The 20,257-nt window shown below is 35.6% G+C and overlaps 1 protein-coding gene across 3 annotated transcripts in view; it reads right to left on the reverse strand.

Moving 5' to 3' along the window:
* The window catches only part of MTFR1 (mitochondrial fission regulator 1), a 52,192-nt gene that overhangs the window by 4,830 nt on the left and 27,105 nt on the right, over nt 1–20,257 (reverse strand). For all 3 annotated transcript variants that reach the window (XM_081265942.1, XM_081265940.1, XM_081265941.1), the window contains 2 exons: nt 6,202–6,317; nt 318–553 (listed from right to left, as the gene is read on the reverse strand). In XM_081265942.1, coding sequence (XP_081122068.1) covers nt 318–553; nt 6,202–6,317 — 352 coding nt within the window. The remainder of the gene's footprint in view (nt 1–317; nt 554–6,201; nt 6,318–20,257) is intronic.

Raw genomic sequence — 20,257 nt, forward strand, 5'->3', positions numbered from 1 at the left:
TCCAACAGAGGTGGTGTTACTATCACAGACAGCTAAGTTTCCCATAAGGGAAGGATTCAAACAGTAGTAATTCAACTGCGTGGATTTCAATGTTTTCCAAATAGGTTTCCTAGTCATCCTCCCTGATAGCATCAAGATTGTTCAAAACACACACAAAAAACTACCTAAACTTAACCTGGTTCTGCAATAAGCAAGGCAGGGGACTGACACTTGATTTTCAAACAACATCAAGAGTTGTTACTTACTAATCATAAATTTAGTGGCATTCAAAATTTCCAATTTGCCAGGTAAAACAAACAAATGTAGGACTTACAGACCTGCAGTGAGATTCTGTTGCTCTTGCAGGGTCACGATTTTGGCAATCTGAGCTCTGAGAGTAGCAAGTTCATTTTCAAGTGCACAGATCTTCTGCAGGGCTTCCTCATTGGCCAGAACTGCATTCTTTGGTGGAGGCGCTTCTTGAGACAGGCTTGGTAAGGAAATATGCCTGCTTGGGGGCTTCTCGAAGAAAGGAAGGTCATCTTGAAGGGGTGGATTTGACCTGACTTCTGTCCTGCAAGCAAGATAGGAGTGGTTGTCTCAGGCTTTTCAAGAGGAGGAAAAACCACTGCCACCCATTAGCAAAAGTATCAGGGCATAACACTGATGAACAACTCTTCAAACTGATCTTACATAAATCCCCTCCATAAGTGCTAAAAACAGCAAAGCACTTGTCAATCTTACGTAGCCATGCCTAGATTTCTTATTCATTCTTCTTAATCTCTATAGAATATGTACAAACTAACACTATCAAGAGATACTGGATTCCACCAAAGTTTTACTAATTCATGTTTTGTTTTTACTTAAACTAAGAGATGTTTCAATGTTCTTCAAAATGGAAAATTATTATATTTAACTGCAAAATCAAATCAGTAATCCATTAGCCTTTTCCCAGGGTATTGGCTTCTTCATATCAATATTAGTGTTTCCTATGTAGGATGAACACATCAAATTGCAAGACATACAGTGAAAGTATACATGAAATATGGCAAACAGAAACTGAAAAGGAGAGAAAAGAATCATAATTGAATCTATGAATCACCTATATGGATGGTCTCATTTTCATTTGGGTGTAAAATATTTTTTAATGTACTCAATCTAATAGTTCCAAATGGAAGTCTTTTGGGGTTTCTCAAATGTCAAAGTATACAAAAGTATCCATTTTTTCCTGTTTTCTACAATTAGGTATACCTGACATACATTTCCCCTTTAAGCCCTTTTCTGTCTTAAATTCCTTCTCTTTAAAAAAATAGTTCTAGGGGATGGGGTTGTAGCTTAGTGGTAAAGCACTCACCTCACATGTGTGAGGCACTGAGTTTTATGGTGTGTCCTCAGCACACCATAAAAATAAAATATATTATATCTATCTATAACTAAAAAAACCAAAACAAACCAAAACAAACCCAAACAAACAACAACAAAAAACAAAACAAAACAAAAAACAGTCCTTCTCTAACTTGTTTATATCCACCCAGCAAAACCTATCAGTTGAAAAAACTGCATCCTATCTTTTGACATTCTGGAAATTCTATAATGCCAAAATTCTTCATATGAACATAGTAATCATAGTTCACAGGTACCTCCTCAAAAGAGTAGTAAGCCAAGGCCCTAGTGCAGTATCATCTGGGGAAAGTTTCCTGTGCTTGAAAGTTATTGGGAGACAGAGGAAACTAACACTGAATGAAACCTTTGCTATCAGACACAGGGCTGGAGCTTCCCTCTCTATCACTACATTTAATCTAAAGTCCATGAATCAGATATTATTTTAGAGCTATGGTGGAGGCACTTCTTGAGACAGGCTTGATAAGGACACAAGAGTCAGTATCACTCAGCTAGTGCATCAAGAATCAATACTGGAGCTGGGGTTTATGAAGATTCTCAGGCTAACAACATTGCTATTCTTCTATTAAAGACACTGAAGTGTTAATTCAGCCCTACATATTAAAAACTTAGTTTTTTACACTAAGAACATATAATGTTTTGTTTTTAATAAAACAATAATGATTTTTTAAATTACTTTTTTCAAAGAACTAGGGAAAAGTGCTGGTAGGTAGGATAGTGGGAGTAAAAGAATTCTAGCCTCATGAAAAGATCTTGAAAAAATATAGATCTCAAATAAACAAAGAATTAAAGTAGCCCACTTGTTCAAAACTGTAGTGGAGGAAAGAAGGGAAGGAAATGGCACCAGAAATTGAAAGTGATTTTAAAGAAAGCGTTTGGAAGCAGTGTCCTCAGGACAAAAAGGATAGGTACCACCACCAATGGTCCCAGGCATGAGGAGCATCTGGTAGGGACAACAGAAGGAAATGCAACCAAGAAGAGAGGAAAAAAACTCATGGACAAAGATGTATTTCTATCTCTACTGTCTTCCCATTTCCACAAAAGTGGTTGCTTTGTTTGCCAAAACCTATCTGAAAGAATGAATATATTCATACCTATGTCTGTGAATGGAAAAGAGGATGATGGTTTGTTTTTGTATTATGAACAAGTGCAGAGTGCAGAGATTTCCTACAGCCTATATACAGAAAATAAATTTTGGAACCTTTAATACTAGTAAACTAAACATGATTTTACTGTTTATTCAAAAAACTAATAGTCACTTTGGCAGATTATATCCCCACCTAATATTCTCCTAGAAATTAAGAAATTCAAAAGTATTAAATCCTCACGTTTTAAAATAGTATCATTCAAGTAAGCCAAACTTCAAATTCTGCAAAGATTTATTTCTCAATATCCAGAATTAGAACAAGATAATATGATATACTGGATTAAGATATCAACTGCAAGTTATATTTGAGCTAACTTTCTTTAAATTATCTTCTAGGGGCTGGGGATGTGGCTCAAGCGGTAGCGCGCTCGCCTGGCATGCGTGCGGCCCGGGTTTGATCCTCAGCACCACATACCAACAAAGATGTTGTGTCTGCCGAGAACTAAAGATAAATATTAAAAATTCTCTCTCTCTCTCTCTCTCTCCCCTCTCTCTCTCTCTCTTTAAAAAAAAATAAATAAGTAAATAAATAAATTATCTTCTAGAAGAAATAAATTATAAAAGATAATAAATACTGAGCAGAAAATACAAGATTTAAAAAAGGGTTAAGTTTCTACATCTCCCCATGATCACTACAAGTAAATTTAATGGTTTTGTTTTTCCCATCTACTGAAATTTTAAGAAACAAAAAAACAAATTTAAAAACAACAAAAAGGGACATCAAGTGTGGGTGTCTCCACAGCAGTAAACAATCAGCCAGGGTGATGTTTCTTTTGTTTCTTTAAACAATTTTCACCATACCAACTTCTGCTGATGAGATATCCATCTTTTTTGTTTAATTGATTTTGGCTCCCCAAATGCTCAAAGGTAGAAGAGCACAGGCTTCTATTTAGAGTTACACTGCACTGGAATTCTCTTAGTTTTTCCAATGTTAGTATCTAAAGAAGCCACTTTTTGAGCACAATTTACATAAATACAAAGGTCTTTTTAACTCCATTGACCATTGCAAAGAAAAGTCTAGGTTAAACCTAATATATCTCTAGGTCCTTTCCCTTATCTCACAATGATGGAAACTCAAAATATGAGATAGTCTTAAATTTTCTCAGTGTCCTAAATAGGTGGTATTCCCAAAATGTTTTTTAATGATCTTTCTTCATCTTTTAGGTTAGAAAGCAATCAAGAAATGTATAAAAATATATTATTGTGTTAGAATCCAGGGAGAAAAAAAAAGCTGATTAATAATTTAGTTCCTTCTCCTTGGGTAGAAAATGACTAATCTTTTCAAGTGGGAGTGGCTGGATTAAGACAACTAGCCAAGTTGACAGCAGGAGGTAATCCACAAGAGGATGGACGGTAGAGGGGTAGAGACAGAGTGTTGAGAGGCTATAGACCAGAAGATGAGTGGATATTTTCCACATTTAGCTGCTCTAGGCTCTGTTCAACACAAACAAGCCTTCTGTGTGTGTGTGTGGTTTTTTTTAATTTTAAAAGTTAAATCTTCTGAAAAGTGTATTTATGGGGAATAACATTTTGCCACTAAATGCAGGTTTTTTCCTTCCACTTATGCCTATAAATTATCAGTTAACGTCTCAGATCAAATAACTAGGATTAGAAAGGAAACAAGTAACACGTGCTGCTTGATGTGCTATGAGTAGGAAATTGTCTTACTCTGATCCATTGAGTGCCCTGGTCTATTCTCCACCTAAGAGCTAAAGTGAGCCAGCCTGCCTGTTTCCCAGGTCACTTCCTTTAGAGTCTTTTAAATCCTTGCCATCTTCTATGAAGTTGGGATCAGGCTGGGGTCTTTTCTGATACTCTCTTAAAAACAGCACATTTCATTTGCAGCTATTATTCAAATTTGAAAAATTAAACTGGAGAGCTTTAGTAAAGTCTGCAGTCTCACATTATTCACTATCTTTATACTATAGATTTTTATAAATAAAGTTAGTCCTCTGTATCCATAGGTCCCACATTTATGGATTCAGCAAACACAAATGAAAAATATGTACACTTTTAATTATGTCTGTACTAAATGTGTATAGACTGTTTTCTTGTCATTAATTCCCTAAACTATTTAATAGCATTTACATTGTATTAGGTGTTATAAGTAATGTAGATTTAAAGTAATCAGGAGGATGTGCACAGGTTATATGCAAATACTATGCCATGTTACACAAAGGATTACACACACCCATAGATTTTGGAAATGCAGGGGGATAGCCCTAGAATACTGAAGGGCAAGGGCCAACTATATGCTCATCTTCCTCATTAGATTACAAGCATCCTGGTGTAAGGAAGAGTTATTTGCAATACTTTTAAGCATTATGAATCTTAAAAAATTTCATTTTGGTTGGGGGTGTAGCTCAGTGGTAGAACACATGCCTAGCACACAAGGCCTTGGGCTCATACCCAGCACTGCAAGAAAAAAAATTATTTAATATTGGGTTTGAAGAATTAGACATAATTATAAATTATTATTACAGAATGAGCAAACTGAAGTAAACTTGAAATATTTCAGTATTTCTTAATGTTCTTCTACTCCAAAAGCAATCAAACACTTGATGACAATATGTCTACTTGAGGACTCACAGATTATAATCTTTAATTTTTTATTATTTTCAGTACAAAAATGTTATATTGTGTATATAACCAAAGACTACACATTCTCCTTAAGATACTATCATACAGAACAAATTAATTATCTTAGGCAAGATTATTAATCATAATGATTCTTCCAAAGAATGTCAATGTTACTTATAAAATCAATCAACTGGGAAGGCTCCTGCTAATTCCTCATTAGTCAACTCTAGCATCCCCTTCTGAGAAGCCTTGCCAAACCTCTCTCATCCTACAGTCCAGCTGCCTTCCGTAACTGCTTAGTACATTTTATAGTATCTGTATTATTGCACTCTTTTCTTAATCTCCTCTAACATACCAAATATTCCTTGAATGCAAGGACTTATTTCTGATGCCTGCCTAATAAAAGTGAAGAGCATATGGCCAGATGGAATGGTGCATGGGTATAATCCCCGTGACTTGGGAGGCTGAAAGCAGGAGGATCACAAGTTTGAGGCCAGCCTCAGCAATTCAGTGAGGCCCTAAGCAGCTAAGCAAGATCCTATTTAAAAAATAAAAAGGGCTGAGGATGTAGCTCAGTGGTAAAGTGCCCCTGGGTTAAATCCCCATCACCAAAAACAGTCAATATTTAATTCAGGCTCTTTCAAATAAATAGACACACTTTTCTAACTCTTATATACTGTTTCCTTTGAATCACAACTCTTCTTGACTCACAATTTTTAGGAAACATTCTCTTAGTACGCAAATTCTCTACTATGGCCCATACTGATCCCTCTGCCTCAATAAGACCATTATAATTACTGTACTTATGTAAACAAATTTATGATAGTTCTTTCTGGTCTCTCATACAAGAATATAAACTTCTAAAATGCAGGGATTCACAAGAATTCAGGATACAATTATATGTCTCTGAGAATTTATACTAGATGAGTATTAAAACTGAACAAAAATGAAGACTGCTCAAGAAAAAGAGTAGAGTTAGTTACTAGAGATCAAATGGGGCGACTAAAAGACAGTATTCAAATGTATCATCTTTAAAGGATATTATTTTAAATAACAGACATTGTATCTCAGCTCTGACAGCCTTCCAAACTAACCTTAGTCTTGTTGAACACTCTCCTTCTTCTGTGGCTACCCATCCAACGTCAGCGAAAGATACCATTGCATCCTCTCCCAGGTGGTTGGGACTCCATTCTGTTGCATGGCTGGTAAGCTGTAAATTATAAATAGAGAAAGTCCTTCACCAGACACCAAAATGTTATCAAACTATTTTCCTTACCTTAAAAAAAAAAATCACCCTTGGTGTTAAAAACACATGGGTGATATCTAACATTTCCACTACAGGCCTTCATGAAAAGGATCACAGTTACATCACTGTATGACAAACTCTGAACTATTTAACTTCATCCAATTTTTATTTTACAGTTTAATTTTTAAAATTTGATTCATCCTAACATGTTAAAAAACATTTTTGGATTCTAAGCATTAGAAACCACTTATCTTCTGAAGAAATTTAGTGAAGGGGGAACAAAGTTAAGAAAAAAACAAGTGACCAATTTGTGCTAAATGCAGGAATGTTTTTAAATGACTGTCATACAGCAGTGCTGTCATAATGCTATATTGTCTGTATTTTGTTAATGTGACAGTGTTGAAAATATATTTTTAAAAACTCAGTTACTGGCTGCCTGCACTACTACCGACATTGCTGCCTCTGATTCCGCTGCAGTCAGCCTGAAGTCAACTTTGTGGGCTGCTGCAGAAGCCACTGCTGTTCCTGGAGGTCTCTTCTCTAGGCATGGCCTCCTTTACCTCACACAAGAATTCCGTTGCTTCCTCTGTAGTCATGCCCCTGAACTGGAGGTCTCCTGTCCATCAGCAGCCTGCACTGCTGCTGCCATTGCTGCTGCCAGCCTGAGATCCCCTAGAGGTGTTATTTTGGGTGCTGCTGCTACAGAAGAAACCACTGCCCTGGATGCAACTGAAGTCGATATGGATGCTGACCCTTGGAGATCGCCTGGAGATACTGCCTCTACAAGCTGCAGTTGTAGCTACTGCTACTGCTAACTCACTGCCAACTGCCAACAACCACTGCCACCACCGCTGCCTAGAGGACTGCTTCAGGGGAGTCCCCAGGTTTGGTTGCACATGCCTGTACCCTTTTTGGGATACCAGCTGGGGCCTGGGTGCCAGCAAATTTATCACAATAAGAGCCTCTGTCTGGGGACTCCAGCTGGGACCTGCAGGGGTCCCAGTGTGGGGGTGCCTGCAGGTTTGGAGGAGTCTGGGGTCTTCCTGCTGAGAGTGCTGGTGGCCATTGTCTTGCTGCTGCGTCTCAGGGTTGCTCCTTTGCATGAGTGTATCCCTGGTGGTCTCTCTGCAAGTAGGAGCTGCACTGAGATCTTGAGACTGCACCGTGGCCAATCCTGAGGTATCTGAAGCCCAGATCAGTGGGATAGAGACGACTGGGTTTTCTAGGGCTGATCTGGGTTTGGTGATCCCAAGAGATGTCAGAGACAGAGCTGAGAAACTGTTGAACACTGACAGAGACAGTTTGACTTTCCAGCAAGTTATTTTACTTTATTTTTTGATTCACTAATCTCTCTAGCATATTTGGGACAGGATGTTTTTTATGGATCAGAGTGTGGAAGTCAATGATATATGATTGGTGTTTTGCATTTTTGTTGTATTCTTATGTCTGATTTTTTCTCCTCTTTGTCTATTTTCTTGGATTTTCTTTCCAACTTTTCTCCAACCAATAGCCAATCTCTCGTTGGCTCCTCTCCAATTCTTCCTGTGAATTTTTACTTCTAGCTTCTCTCTTCCTTCCTTGTGAATATTGCATACTACACTACCTCTGAAATTGTAAATCTTTTTAACAAATATTCTTTTTGTACTGTAGATAGCTATTGAACTCATCATTTTGATTTAATATGAGAAAGCCTTAGAGGGAGCTATTAGGTGTTCATTGGGTGCTGTTGATATTAGTCTTACCAGTAAAGGTGAAGCACTGGAAACCTTCAGGGGCACTACAGGTCTACAGGGTAGAATTTATCCTGCCTTAGATCCATACTTTTACATGGGAAAACACTAACACATGAAAAAACAAGGGAATAAAGCACCCCAAACAAACCAAGATGCTTCAACAACAGAAGCCACTGATAACACAGTAGAAGAAATGTCCCAAGGAGTTCAGATTGTATATAGTTAAACTGATATGTGAAGTAAAGGACAGTATAAGGAGTGAAATTAAAGAGTTAGAGATAGTGGAAAAAAACCAACAAGCAGAAATCCTGGAAATAAAGGAATCAGTAAACCAAATTATAAATTCAATAGAAAGCATCACCAACAGTTTAGACCACTTGGAAGACAGAACTTCAGACAATGAAGACAACATATATAACCTTGAAAGTAGAATTGAACATGGGGAGAAGATGCTAAAAAAACCATGAACAGAATATCCAAGAATTATGGGATAACAAGAAAAGACAAAATTTAAGAGTTACTGAAATAGAGGAAGGAGCAGAGATACAAACCAAAAGAATGCACAATCTTTTCAATGATATAATAGCAGAAAATTTCCCAAACCTAAAGAATGGGATGCAAAATCAAATACAAGAGGCTTACAGGACCCCAAATGTACAAAATTATAGCAGACCCACACCAAAACACATTATAATGAGAATGACTAACAGAGAATAAAGATGAAATCTTAAAGGCTGTAAGAAAAAAAAAACATTTGTTTCCCCTGTAAGTAATTTTATTTTTTTGAGAAAAAAACATAAAATTACGTACAGGGGAAACAAATTCGGATCTCAACTGATTTCTCAGTCCAGACCCTCAAAGCTAGGAAGTCCTAGAATAATATATTTCAAGCTCTGAAAGAAAACGGATGCCAACCGAGAGAATTTAATATCCAGAAAAATTAAGTTTCAGATTTGAAGATGAAATTAAAACCTTCCATGATAAAAAAAAAAAAAAAACTAGAGAGCCTACACTACCGAGCATTCTCAGCAAAATATTCCATAAGGATGAAGTTAAAAAAAAAAAAAGTGAAATCCAGCAAAGGGAGGATATACACTAAAGGGACATTCAACCAAATGAGAAACTAAGACAAATCAAAAGCCAGCAATAAACCAAAATGACAGGGAATATAAATCATATCTCAAAAATAACCTTGAATGTTAACAGCCTAAACTTATCAAAAGACGTAGACTGGCAGATTGATTAAAAGGCAAGACCCAACAATATGCTGTCTTTAAGAGACTCGACTCCTGGGCAAAGACGTCCACAGGCTGAAGGTGAAAGGATGGGAAAAAACTTATCACTCGTATGGATTATGTAAATAAGCAGGGGTTTCCATTCTCATTTCAGATAAAGTAGATTTCAAACCAAAGTTAATCAAAAGAGACAAAGAAGGGCATCTCATACTCCTTAAGGGAAGTATATATAAGCAGGACATAACAATTATAAATATTTATGCCCCAAACAATGGAGCATCTAGGTACATCACACAAACCCTTCTCAATTTCAAGAGTCAAATAGACCACAATAAAATAATACTGGGTCACTTTAACACACTTCTCTCACTACTGGACAGATCTTCCAAACAAAAACTATATAAGGAAACTATACAACTAAATAATACAATTAATAATTTAGACTTGACATACATAGACTATTTCACCCATCAATGAGCAAATATACTTTTTTCTCAGCAGCACATGGCTCCTTCTCTAAAATAGACCATATCTTATGCCACAAAGCAACTCTTAGTAAATACAAAAAAACAAAGATGATAATACCCTGCATTCTATCAGACCAAATGGAATGGATTAGAAATCAATGATAAAATTTAAAAAAAAAAATCGAAGCTTCTGTAATAAATGGAGACTAAATAATACACAATTCAATGATGAATGAATAGTAGAAGAAATCAAGGATGAAATAAAAAATTCTTAGAGGTAAAGGAGAACACTGATACAACATTTCAAAATCTCTGGGACACTACAAAGGCAATACTAAGGAGAGTTTATTGCACTGAGAGCATTCATTAAAAGAATAAAAAGTCAACAAATAAATGACCTAACACTACATCTCAAAGCCCTAGAAAAAAAAGAACAAATCAACACCAAAAGCAGTAGAAGACGGGAAATAATTAAAATAAGAGCTGAAATTAATGAAATTAAAACAAAAGAAACGACTGAAACAGACAAAACAAAAAGATGGTTCTTTGAAAAAATAAAAATAGATAACCCCTTGGCCATGCTAACAAAGAGAAAAAGAAAACTCAAATTACTAAAATACAAAATGAAGAAGGAAATATCACAATGGACACATCTGAAATACAGAAGAAAATTAGAAACTATTTTGAAAAGTTATACTCTAATAAAAATAGAAAATATCAAAGACATCAAAAAATTTCTAGAGACATATGATCTACCCAAACTGAATGAGGAGGTCATTCATGATTTAAATAAATCAATTTCAAGTAATGAAATAGAAAACACCATCAAAAGCCTACCAACCAAGAAAAGCCCAGAACCAGATGGATTCTCAGCCAAGTTCTATAAGACTTTCAAAGAAGAATTAACACCAATACTCCTCAAAGTATTCCATGAAATAGAAAAGGAGGGAAACTTCCAAACTCATTCTATGAGGCTAATATAACCCTGATACCAAAACCACACAAAGACACATCAAGGAAAGAAAAGACAAGTATCCCTGATGAACACAGACGCAAAAAAATTCTCAATAAAATTCTGACAACTCACATACAGAAACATATTAAAAAGATAGTGCAGCACGATCAAGTGGGATTCATCCCAGGGATACAGGGTTGGTTCAACATACAGAAATCAATAAACATAATTCCTTATATTAACAGACTTCAAAACAAGAATCATATGATCATCTCAATAGATGCAGAAAAGTATTTGACAAAATATAGCATCCCTTCATGTTCAAAACATTAGAAAAACTAGGGATAGTAGGAACATACCTCAATATTCTAAAAGCTATATATGCTAAACCCAAGGCCAGCATCATTCTAAATGGAGAAAAATTTAAATTATTCCTGCTAAAAACTGGAACAAGACAAGGATGTCCTCTTTCACCACTTCTATTCAACATCATCCTTGAAACTCTAGCCAGCGCAATTAGACAAAAGAAACAAATTAAAGGGATACAAATATGTAAAAAAGAACTCAAACTATCACTATTTGCTGATGACATGATTTGATCTAAAGATCAAAAAAATTCCACCAGAAAACTTCTAGAACTAATAAATGAATTCAGCAAAGTAGCAGCATATACACCAACAGCTATAAATCAAATACATTCCTATACATTAGCGATGAATCCACTGAAAGAGAAATTTGGAAAACTACCCCATTCACAATAGCCTCAAAACAAATAAAATACCTGGGAATCAATCTAACAAAAGAGGTGAAAGATCTCTACAAGGAAAACCACAGAACACTAAAGAAAGAAATTGAAGAAAACCTCAGAAGATGGAAAGATCTCCCATGTTCCTGGATAGGCAGAGTTAATATTGTCAAAATGGCCATACTAACTAAAAGTGTTATACAGATTTAATGCAATTCCTATTAAAATCCCAATGACATTCTTCACAGAAATAGAAAAAGAAATCATGAAATTTATTTGGAAAAATAAGAGACCCAGAATAGCTAAAGCAATCCTTAGCAAGAAAAGTGAAGTAGGAGGAATACAACACCAGACCTTAAATGATACTACAGAGCTATAGTAATAAAAATGGCATGGTATTGGCACCAATATAGACTTGTAGACCAATGGTACAGAATAGAGGACACAGAGACAAAGCCACATAAATATGGTTATGTCATATTAGAAAAAAGTGCCAAAAATATTCACTGGAGAAAAGAGAGATGGATTGAATTAAAGAGCTTCTTCTCAGGAAAGGAAACAATAAAATGAGGAGAGAGCCTACAGAATGGGAGCAAATTTTTAGCACACACACAGATAGACCACTAATCTCTAGAATATATATAAAGAACTCAAAAAACTTAACACCAAAAAAACACAAATAACCCCATCAATAAATGGGCTACTGAATAGACACTTCACAGAAGTATATGAAAAAGAGTTCAGCATCTCTAGCAATTAGAAAAATACAAATCAAAACTACTCTAACATTTCATTTCACTCCTGTCAGAATGGCAATCAAGAATACAGGAAACAATAAATGTTGGTGAGGATGTGGTGAAAAAGGTACACTCACACATTGCTGGTGGGACTGCAAATTGGTGCAACCACTACAGAAAGTAGTATGGAGATTCCTCAGAAACTTGGGAATGGAACCACCATTTGACCCAGCTATCCCACTCCTTAGTTTATACCAAAGGACTTAAAATCTGCATACTATAGTGATGTAGCTACATCAATGTTTATAGCAGCTCAATTCACAATAGCTAGACTATGGAACCAACCAATAGATGAATAGATAAAGAAAATGTGGTATATATACTCAATGGAATATTACTCAGTTTTAAAAAAGAGTAAAATTATGGCATTTGCCAGTAAATGGTTGGAGTTGGAGAATATCATGCTAAGCAAAATAAGTCAATCCTACAAAATCAAAGGCTGAATGTTTTCTCTAATATGCAGATGCTAATTCACAATAAGGCGGGGTGGGGGGCACTAGGGAAGAATAATGTTACCTTAGATTAGATAGAGGGAAGAGATGGGAGGGGAAATGGGGATAAGAAAGATAGCTGAATGAAAGAGACATTATTACTGTATGTATGTATGTGACTACATGACCAATGATTCTGCAAAATGTACACTCAGAAAAATAAGAAATTATATCCCATCTACGTATGATATGTCAAAGTATGTAAATACATTCTACTGTCATGTACAGCTAATTAAAACAAATAAAATAATTAAAAACAAAAACCTCAGTTACTGAAAGCTCAGTTCTGTTCTCAATGTCAATCCAATAATGAGGACAAGATTTAGAGAAAAAGAAAAAGTTTTATTGCTTTGTAAGCAAAGAACAAAGAGGAAACTCTTCCCAGAGGCAGTGAGGGGCTGTTAGGGGAAACAGAGCGCATTTAAAAAGGTGACTCAAAGGCTACATTCCAGTTGTGTCCTGCCAGGAACAATTCATTTGTAGCCTTAAGAGATACTTTTTTCTTAAGTCTTCTGGCATCAGTCCTGAAGTCTAAATTCATTCCTGTGGTGTATATGCTTAAGGACAGATAATTCTGCCTAGAATGGGAAGAAGGATAATCCTGCTTCCCTCAAGATTAGGAAGGGAGAGGGAGAAGAGAAAGGGAAAACAAAAACAAAACAACAACAACAACAAAACTCCACAAAAATCCATGAAAGTTTTAAAATAAACTGTAGTGGAAGAGCACGTAGGGTCATGTTCAAAGAATGAAGTGGACCCCTGTTACAACTCCTTAAATTTCTTTTTTTTTTTTTAAGAGAGAGAGAGAGAGAGAGAGAATTTTAATATTTATTTTTTAGTTTTTGGTGGACACAACATCTTTGTTTGTATGTGGTGCTGAGGATAAAACCCAGGCTGCACACATGCCAGGCGAGTGCACTACCGCTTGAGCCACATCAAGCCCACAACTCCTTAAATTTCTTGATTTTTAACTTGGGATTAAAGAGCAAAAATATATGGATGAGGAAAAGAATATTTTGAAACAAATATATTAAAAAGCATGCATATCCTGAAATTTATCTTGAAAAATAAATGAAAAGATAATTTATTTAATTTAAAAAAGATAATTTACTTAAGCCAAGAGTAGTGGCACAAGCCTGTAACCATAGTGGCTCAGGAGGCTGAGGTAGGAGGATCTCAAGTTCAAAGCCAGCAAGGCACTAAGCAACTCAGCAAGATCCTTTCTCTAAATAAAACATTAAAAAGGGGGGCGGCTGGGGATGTGGTACAAGTGGTAGTGCGCTCGCCTAGCATGCGTGAGGCACTGGGTTAGATTCTCAGCACCACATAAATGTAAAATAAAGATATTGTGTCTATCTAAAAAAAACTGAAAAAATAAATATTTTAAAAAAATATTAAAAAGGGCTGGGATGTGGCTCAGTGGTTAAGTGTTCCTGGGTTCAATCCCTGCTATGTAATGAAAGAAAAGAAAAGAAAAGAAAAGAAAAGAAAAGAAAAGAAAGAGCATGGTAGGCCATTAAGCTACATCTTCAGCCCTTTATTTTATTTATTAATTTATTTTGTTTATTTATTTATTTAATTTTGATATATGGTCTCATAAAGTTGTACAAGCTAGCCTCCAACAGACTTGAGGACCTCTTGCCTCAGCCTTCTAGCTGAGACTTACAGGAATGTTTCATCCTACAGGATAAACATTATACTTTTAACTCAAGAAAGAAAATATAAAGACGTTTACTAGATTTACTAATTAACATCTATCAGAAAGGTTATACTGGGATCCATGCTTTATTCAAACGTTTTTACAAAACCAGGGTGTATGCTAAATAAGCACAGGATATACTCTCAGCCCTACTGAAGACCTTTTAATGTTATCACTGACAAATCAGACTTCTGAAAGTTATAATTAGTTAATGCCTCTTCCTTAAATACAAATATACCATGTAAACAGTTACTATTAATGTAATTAAAAGTTTAAAAGGAAAAATGGCATACACCTGTAATCCCAGTGACTGGGAGGCTGAAGCAGGAGAATTCCAAGTTCAAAGCCATTCATGGAGACCTTGTCTCAAAATAAAAAATAAAAAGGGCTGGGGATGTGGTTCTGTAGTTAAGTGCCCTTGGGTTCAATCCCCAGTACCAAACAAACGTGCAGGCACACATACACAACCAAAATAAGTCTTTAAATTGTGAATAAACTTGTTTGGGGTGTGGGTGCTGGGGAATGAACATCCCAGGGATGTATTACACTGAGCTACATCCCTAGCCCTTTGTTATTTTTTTTTTTTTCTTTAGAGTGGGGAGAAGTTGCAGAAGCTGGCCTTGAACATGTGATCCTCCATCTCAGTCTCCCAAGTGGTTGAGATTCCACAAATGTGCCACCATGCCCCACTGTGAATAAAATTTTTTGAAAACAGCAGCTGTTGGTATGTGAATTTATTCTGATATCATTATTACCTAACATTATCAACTTAATATTGTTAAAAATTGGCATTTTAACAGTAATATACTGAGAACATCAAGCATCTAAAATGCTTTAAATTACAGTCTTTGGGGAAGAAAGGTAGATGAAAGGAAAGAAGATATATTATGTAATATTATATATTAAGAGTTGAGATTAAGAATCTAACCTTGGCCACAAAAAAATAAAACAAAACAAAAACAGTTAAAAATGGAATAAAGATGAAAAAATTTCAAAATACTAATATCTTGCAATTAATGGCAATAAATTGTTGTCAAAAGAAGAAAAAAGTATCAAATTCAGTAAGTACATTTCTTAAGGTTTATCAGCAGAGACCAAAAGATTTTTATACTTTTCCCCATGTATTCCAGAAATTTATCCAAACAAGTTAATAACTAAACAGATATTCAGCATAAGAATTTCTTATACAACTTAAGTAACATAACTGTGCATCACAATACAATTCAAGCTGTTCCTCTCTTTATTACCTAAAACAAAAGGGTGTCAAATGAGTTATATGCAGATCCTTCAGTAGGAAGGTCCCCATACTCTGCAGAAGCTCCTAGAAAAGACTGCGTTTAACAGACTGTTTTAATACAAATGAAGAAAGTCATAAGATTAAAACTTGGGGCTTAGGGATGTGGCTCAGTGGTAGAGCACTTGTGAGAGGACCTAGATATGAACTCCAGCACTAAAAGAAAGTTTTAAAATCTTTTGGTGCCTTCCTAAGGTGCTAGAGTTCATGAACATCAGACTGATCATTATCCTTTGTTTTGTTTAGAAAATAAAATTTGTTCAGTATACTTGCCAGATGATAGAAAGATAAGACATTTTGACTGGGAGACTTTTCTTTCTTTTTTTTTTTTTAATATTTATTTTTTAGTTTTTGGCAGACACATCTTTTTTTGGTATGTGGTGCTGAGGATCGAACCCGGGCCGCACGCATGCCAGGTGAGCACGCTACGGCTTGAGCCACGTCCCCAGCCCGAGACTTTTCTTTTTTAATTTTTTTTTTTCAGTTGTAATTGGACACAGTATCTTTATTTTTATTTATTTATCTTTATGGGGTGCTGAGAATTGAGCCCAGTGCTTCATTCTTTCGAGACAGGCACTCTACCATTGAGCTACAACCCCAGCCCTGGTATACTTCTTACTTTCCCAGTAAAGTATTAAATTGCTTTCTTCCAAAATAGTTATAAATTTTTTAAATTTATACTTTAAGAATACATATTCAAAGATATATGTTAACCCATTTTCATGATCTCAAATGATAATTAAAGATCAAATTTCTTAACTTTATATCTGTACTCCATACATTAACTAAGAACTATTATTTTTTGCATAAACTTGGAAAAAAATAACTATTCCAAGGACTTACTTTCCAGTCTTATTTAAACATTAAGCATGCTTAGAAACAAAACCATGTATATAACATGCACTCAATGAAATGAAAATGGTTAATGATACTGTCAAGATCTGTCTGTACCGTTTCTACTTGACATCCTTCCTTCATCAAAATAGTTTTGTCATTTAAGTCAGCCTCATTCAAAAGACAAAACTGTCTGCACCCAAAAATTTTAAAGGCCATTTTGGTGACATAAGAATGAAATGAAAAGGACAACTTTCAGGATAATCCACTTGTAAAGTACAAGACAAGATAGTGAGGACTGGCAAGGAGGAATGAAGGCAAAAATTTCTTGGAAGTTAGATACCATTGCTGACATGCATGAATGACTGCTGAGAAGTCAGAAAAAGAAAAGAACTTACTGATGGTTCCCAGCAAGGTCCTGTCCTATTATAGCCATGGTAGTAGAAAAGAAAGAAAAAGTGAAGATAAATTTAGAGTAGCATTATATTTTTACTGGTTTTAAGAATTTCACCTTAACATCTGAAAAAACTCATTACTCAAAATCCAATTCTATTTTAGGAATCTTACTATGGTAACTTTAGTTAATTTAAAATATTCTGATAATGTACGAAGAAAATAAATTCATTTAATAGAATGTTTAGAACAAAATAAAATCATCCCTCAGTATCCATGGGGGATTGGTTTCCTGGACACTTTCCCCTCCACCCATACTAAAATCTATAATGCTTGAGTCCCTTGTATAAAATGGTATATTGTATTTGCATATAACCTAAAACATCCCCTCCCCGTATACTTTAAATAATCTCTGGATTACTTATGTAATTTAATACAATGTAAACACTATATAAATAGTTTATACTGCATTATGTAGAAAATAAGAAAAAAAGGTACATGCTCTGTACAGATGAAATTTTTAAAAATATCTTTGATCATCCTATGGTTGATGCAGAACCCATTATAGTTAGCAATAGCTGACCGTACAAATGGTAATCTGGCGGCAGATTACCCAGAGTTTTTGCGTGGTGATCTGACCAGCACGGGAAGGAATTGCGTGCTAACCTGCAGAATTGGTTGGTCTGGACCCAGTCCCCAGGCTGAGCCTGCTGAACTGCACCTCCACAGATGGACATCACCCCAGAGCCTGGGGACACTGAACTGAGGAAGCGGGGTTCCCAGGGAGGGCCCAATCCTAGCCTGACATCTGGAGTGGCCTCTGCAGCCTGGCCTGGTGCCACCTCTTGTGGCTGCTCCTGAGGCTGTACCTGCAGGACTTGGCATTCTTAGGCCCATGAAGCCAGAACCCACACTCTGCCCCTGCCCCTACCCTCTCCCCTTCCCTCTACTAGTTCCAGTGGTAAGTGTAACAATTAAAATGACATCACTTGTCAAAAAAAAAAATGTACAAGAGTTGAAATTCTTAGTATAAAAATATTAGAAGAGATAACTTTGTCATCATATGACTTTTTCTAAAATGAATACACTGGTACTAGAGACTAGGATTTTCTGCAAAAATGGTCTAATAGTAAACAGGTTATATACAGATCCTTCAGTAGAAAGGTCCCCACACTCTGTAGATGCTCCTAGCAGAGATGGTATTTGATGAGTTGTTCTGTTACGAGTAAGAGAAATCATAAGATTAAAACCTGGGGGTTAAGAGTGTGGCTTAGTGGTAGAGCACTTGCCTAGCACGTGAGAGTACCACAAAAAAACAAAGTAAAATAAAAACCTGAATAATGACTTCCCAAGGTGCTGGTTCATGAAGATCAGACTGGTCATAACCCTTTTTGTTTAAAAAATAAAATTTGTTCCAGTACACTTACCATAATTTTAACTTCCAGATTTAGTTGTGGTATAGGGACTTTACTGGGAATCTGGAATTTCATTCATTATTTGTTTGGTTACAGAACATTCTCCTCCACCACCAATTCAAACGATGACTTCTCAAAATACAATAGGTTGGGGCAGGACTACTAAAGAAAAAGTAGTCCAAGTTAAATTACCCAGAGGTCTTCCAGAGTTGGGATTCAACCTACTTATACCACATTGACAAATCTCCACTCAGGTTATTCTAAAGTACATCTCTGTTAGTACCCACAGTCACTTTTTGTGTGTGCTTTAAATTTTTTTCTTTAGTACAGTATTTAAAACCCTAATAAACTATATTTACGTTCCATGTTTTTTTTTAACTCATACATTTTAAAAATCATAAAACTTGCCAAAAAGGCTTTAGTGACTGATTTTCACAACTACCAAAAGGGACTATGTTACTGCTTTAAAGAAAACTTTAGGGGCTGGGAGTGTAGCTCAGTGGTAGAACACATGACCAACATCCATAAAGCCCTGGGTTCAATCCTCAGCACTTTGAAAACAAACAAAACACAACCTTTCTTTAGCAAGGTATGTGCCTCAGGTCCTTAATCTTATCTGTTTAAGAAACTCCTGAATAGTTTTTTTTTTTTTAATTCATGTATGAAATTTAGATTTAGTAAGCCTTCAATGTGTTTTAAGAGCTTCCTAAGAATTTCTGCAAGGAGGTAGAAAGGGCACGTAGAACCACATTAGAATATGAGGCCTAAGCATAGATATTTATTTTTTAAAGCTTTTGATAATTTATGCATCCAGTTCACTATAAATCAAAACCTCTGCACCCCATTCATGCCCTCCTCCAGAGTTTATTGCTTTTGCAGGTCCCTCCACATCTGAAGTTTCTTTTGGTGTCATTAATCTAGAATAAGGAGTCAAAGAAGGGCCTGTTCTAATTTTGTCTTTATTTGAGTTTCTACCTCCAAGGGACCACTATACCACAATATGTATAAAAGGCGTATTGCAGAAGTATATAGTTGCAAGCCAAAGTTGAAATGCACATATGTGAAAAGTATACAAGGAATAAGGGAAATTATTTTTTCTAAAATAAGCAAATGCAAAGAGTCTGGAGATCAGGTTTTGGAGCGTAATATAGTCAACTAATTCCTAGTACTCACTAAATGAAGTACAGAAGTGAATTAAACCTATAAGATTGTAGGTCTTCCAATAACAGCAGAGAACATTTATTGAATGCCAGTTATATGCTTTTCACATTTATTATCTCATTTTATTTCCAGCACAACAGTCACTTTACTTATTAATTGGATGAACATATAACTAAATCTGTTGGTCTGTGTTCTGATTTGTCACCTATAAATTTGCAGAATCCAATCTGTAAAATCAGGGAGTTAAATTAGACAATCAAATAAGATAATTTGCTCTGTAACTGTAAAGTGGCAATAATAATAATGCCAACAAAATCACCACCAGCACTTTTATTGAGCACTCTCTATCTACAAGTTATTAAATGCATGGCTTTCATGTATTATATCCTCTAATACAACAACACAAAGTTAACATGCCTGTCTTGCCTAATATTTTTATAGGAGTCTTACCTGGATCAACTGGTACAGTGAATGTTATGGTCTAGAAGAACTATACTGAAGTTTAAGATTTCAGAGGTTAAACTCTTTTGAGAATAACGGAGTTGAGCTGTTACTGATAATGTGGGTAAACTATGAAAGGAATGGAAATAAAAGTCAGCAGGAGTGGGAAAAACAATAAGTTTTAGATGGATCCTCCAAAAGACAATAAAATCACCCAGGATTATAAGCAGACTGGTTTTGAAAA

This window comes from Spermophilus citellus, assembly GCF_964194105.1.
Source record: "Spermophilus citellus genome assembly, chromosome: 14".
Lineage (NCBI taxonomy): Eukaryota > Metazoa > Chordata > Mammalia > Rodentia > Sciuridae > Spermophilus > Spermophilus citellus.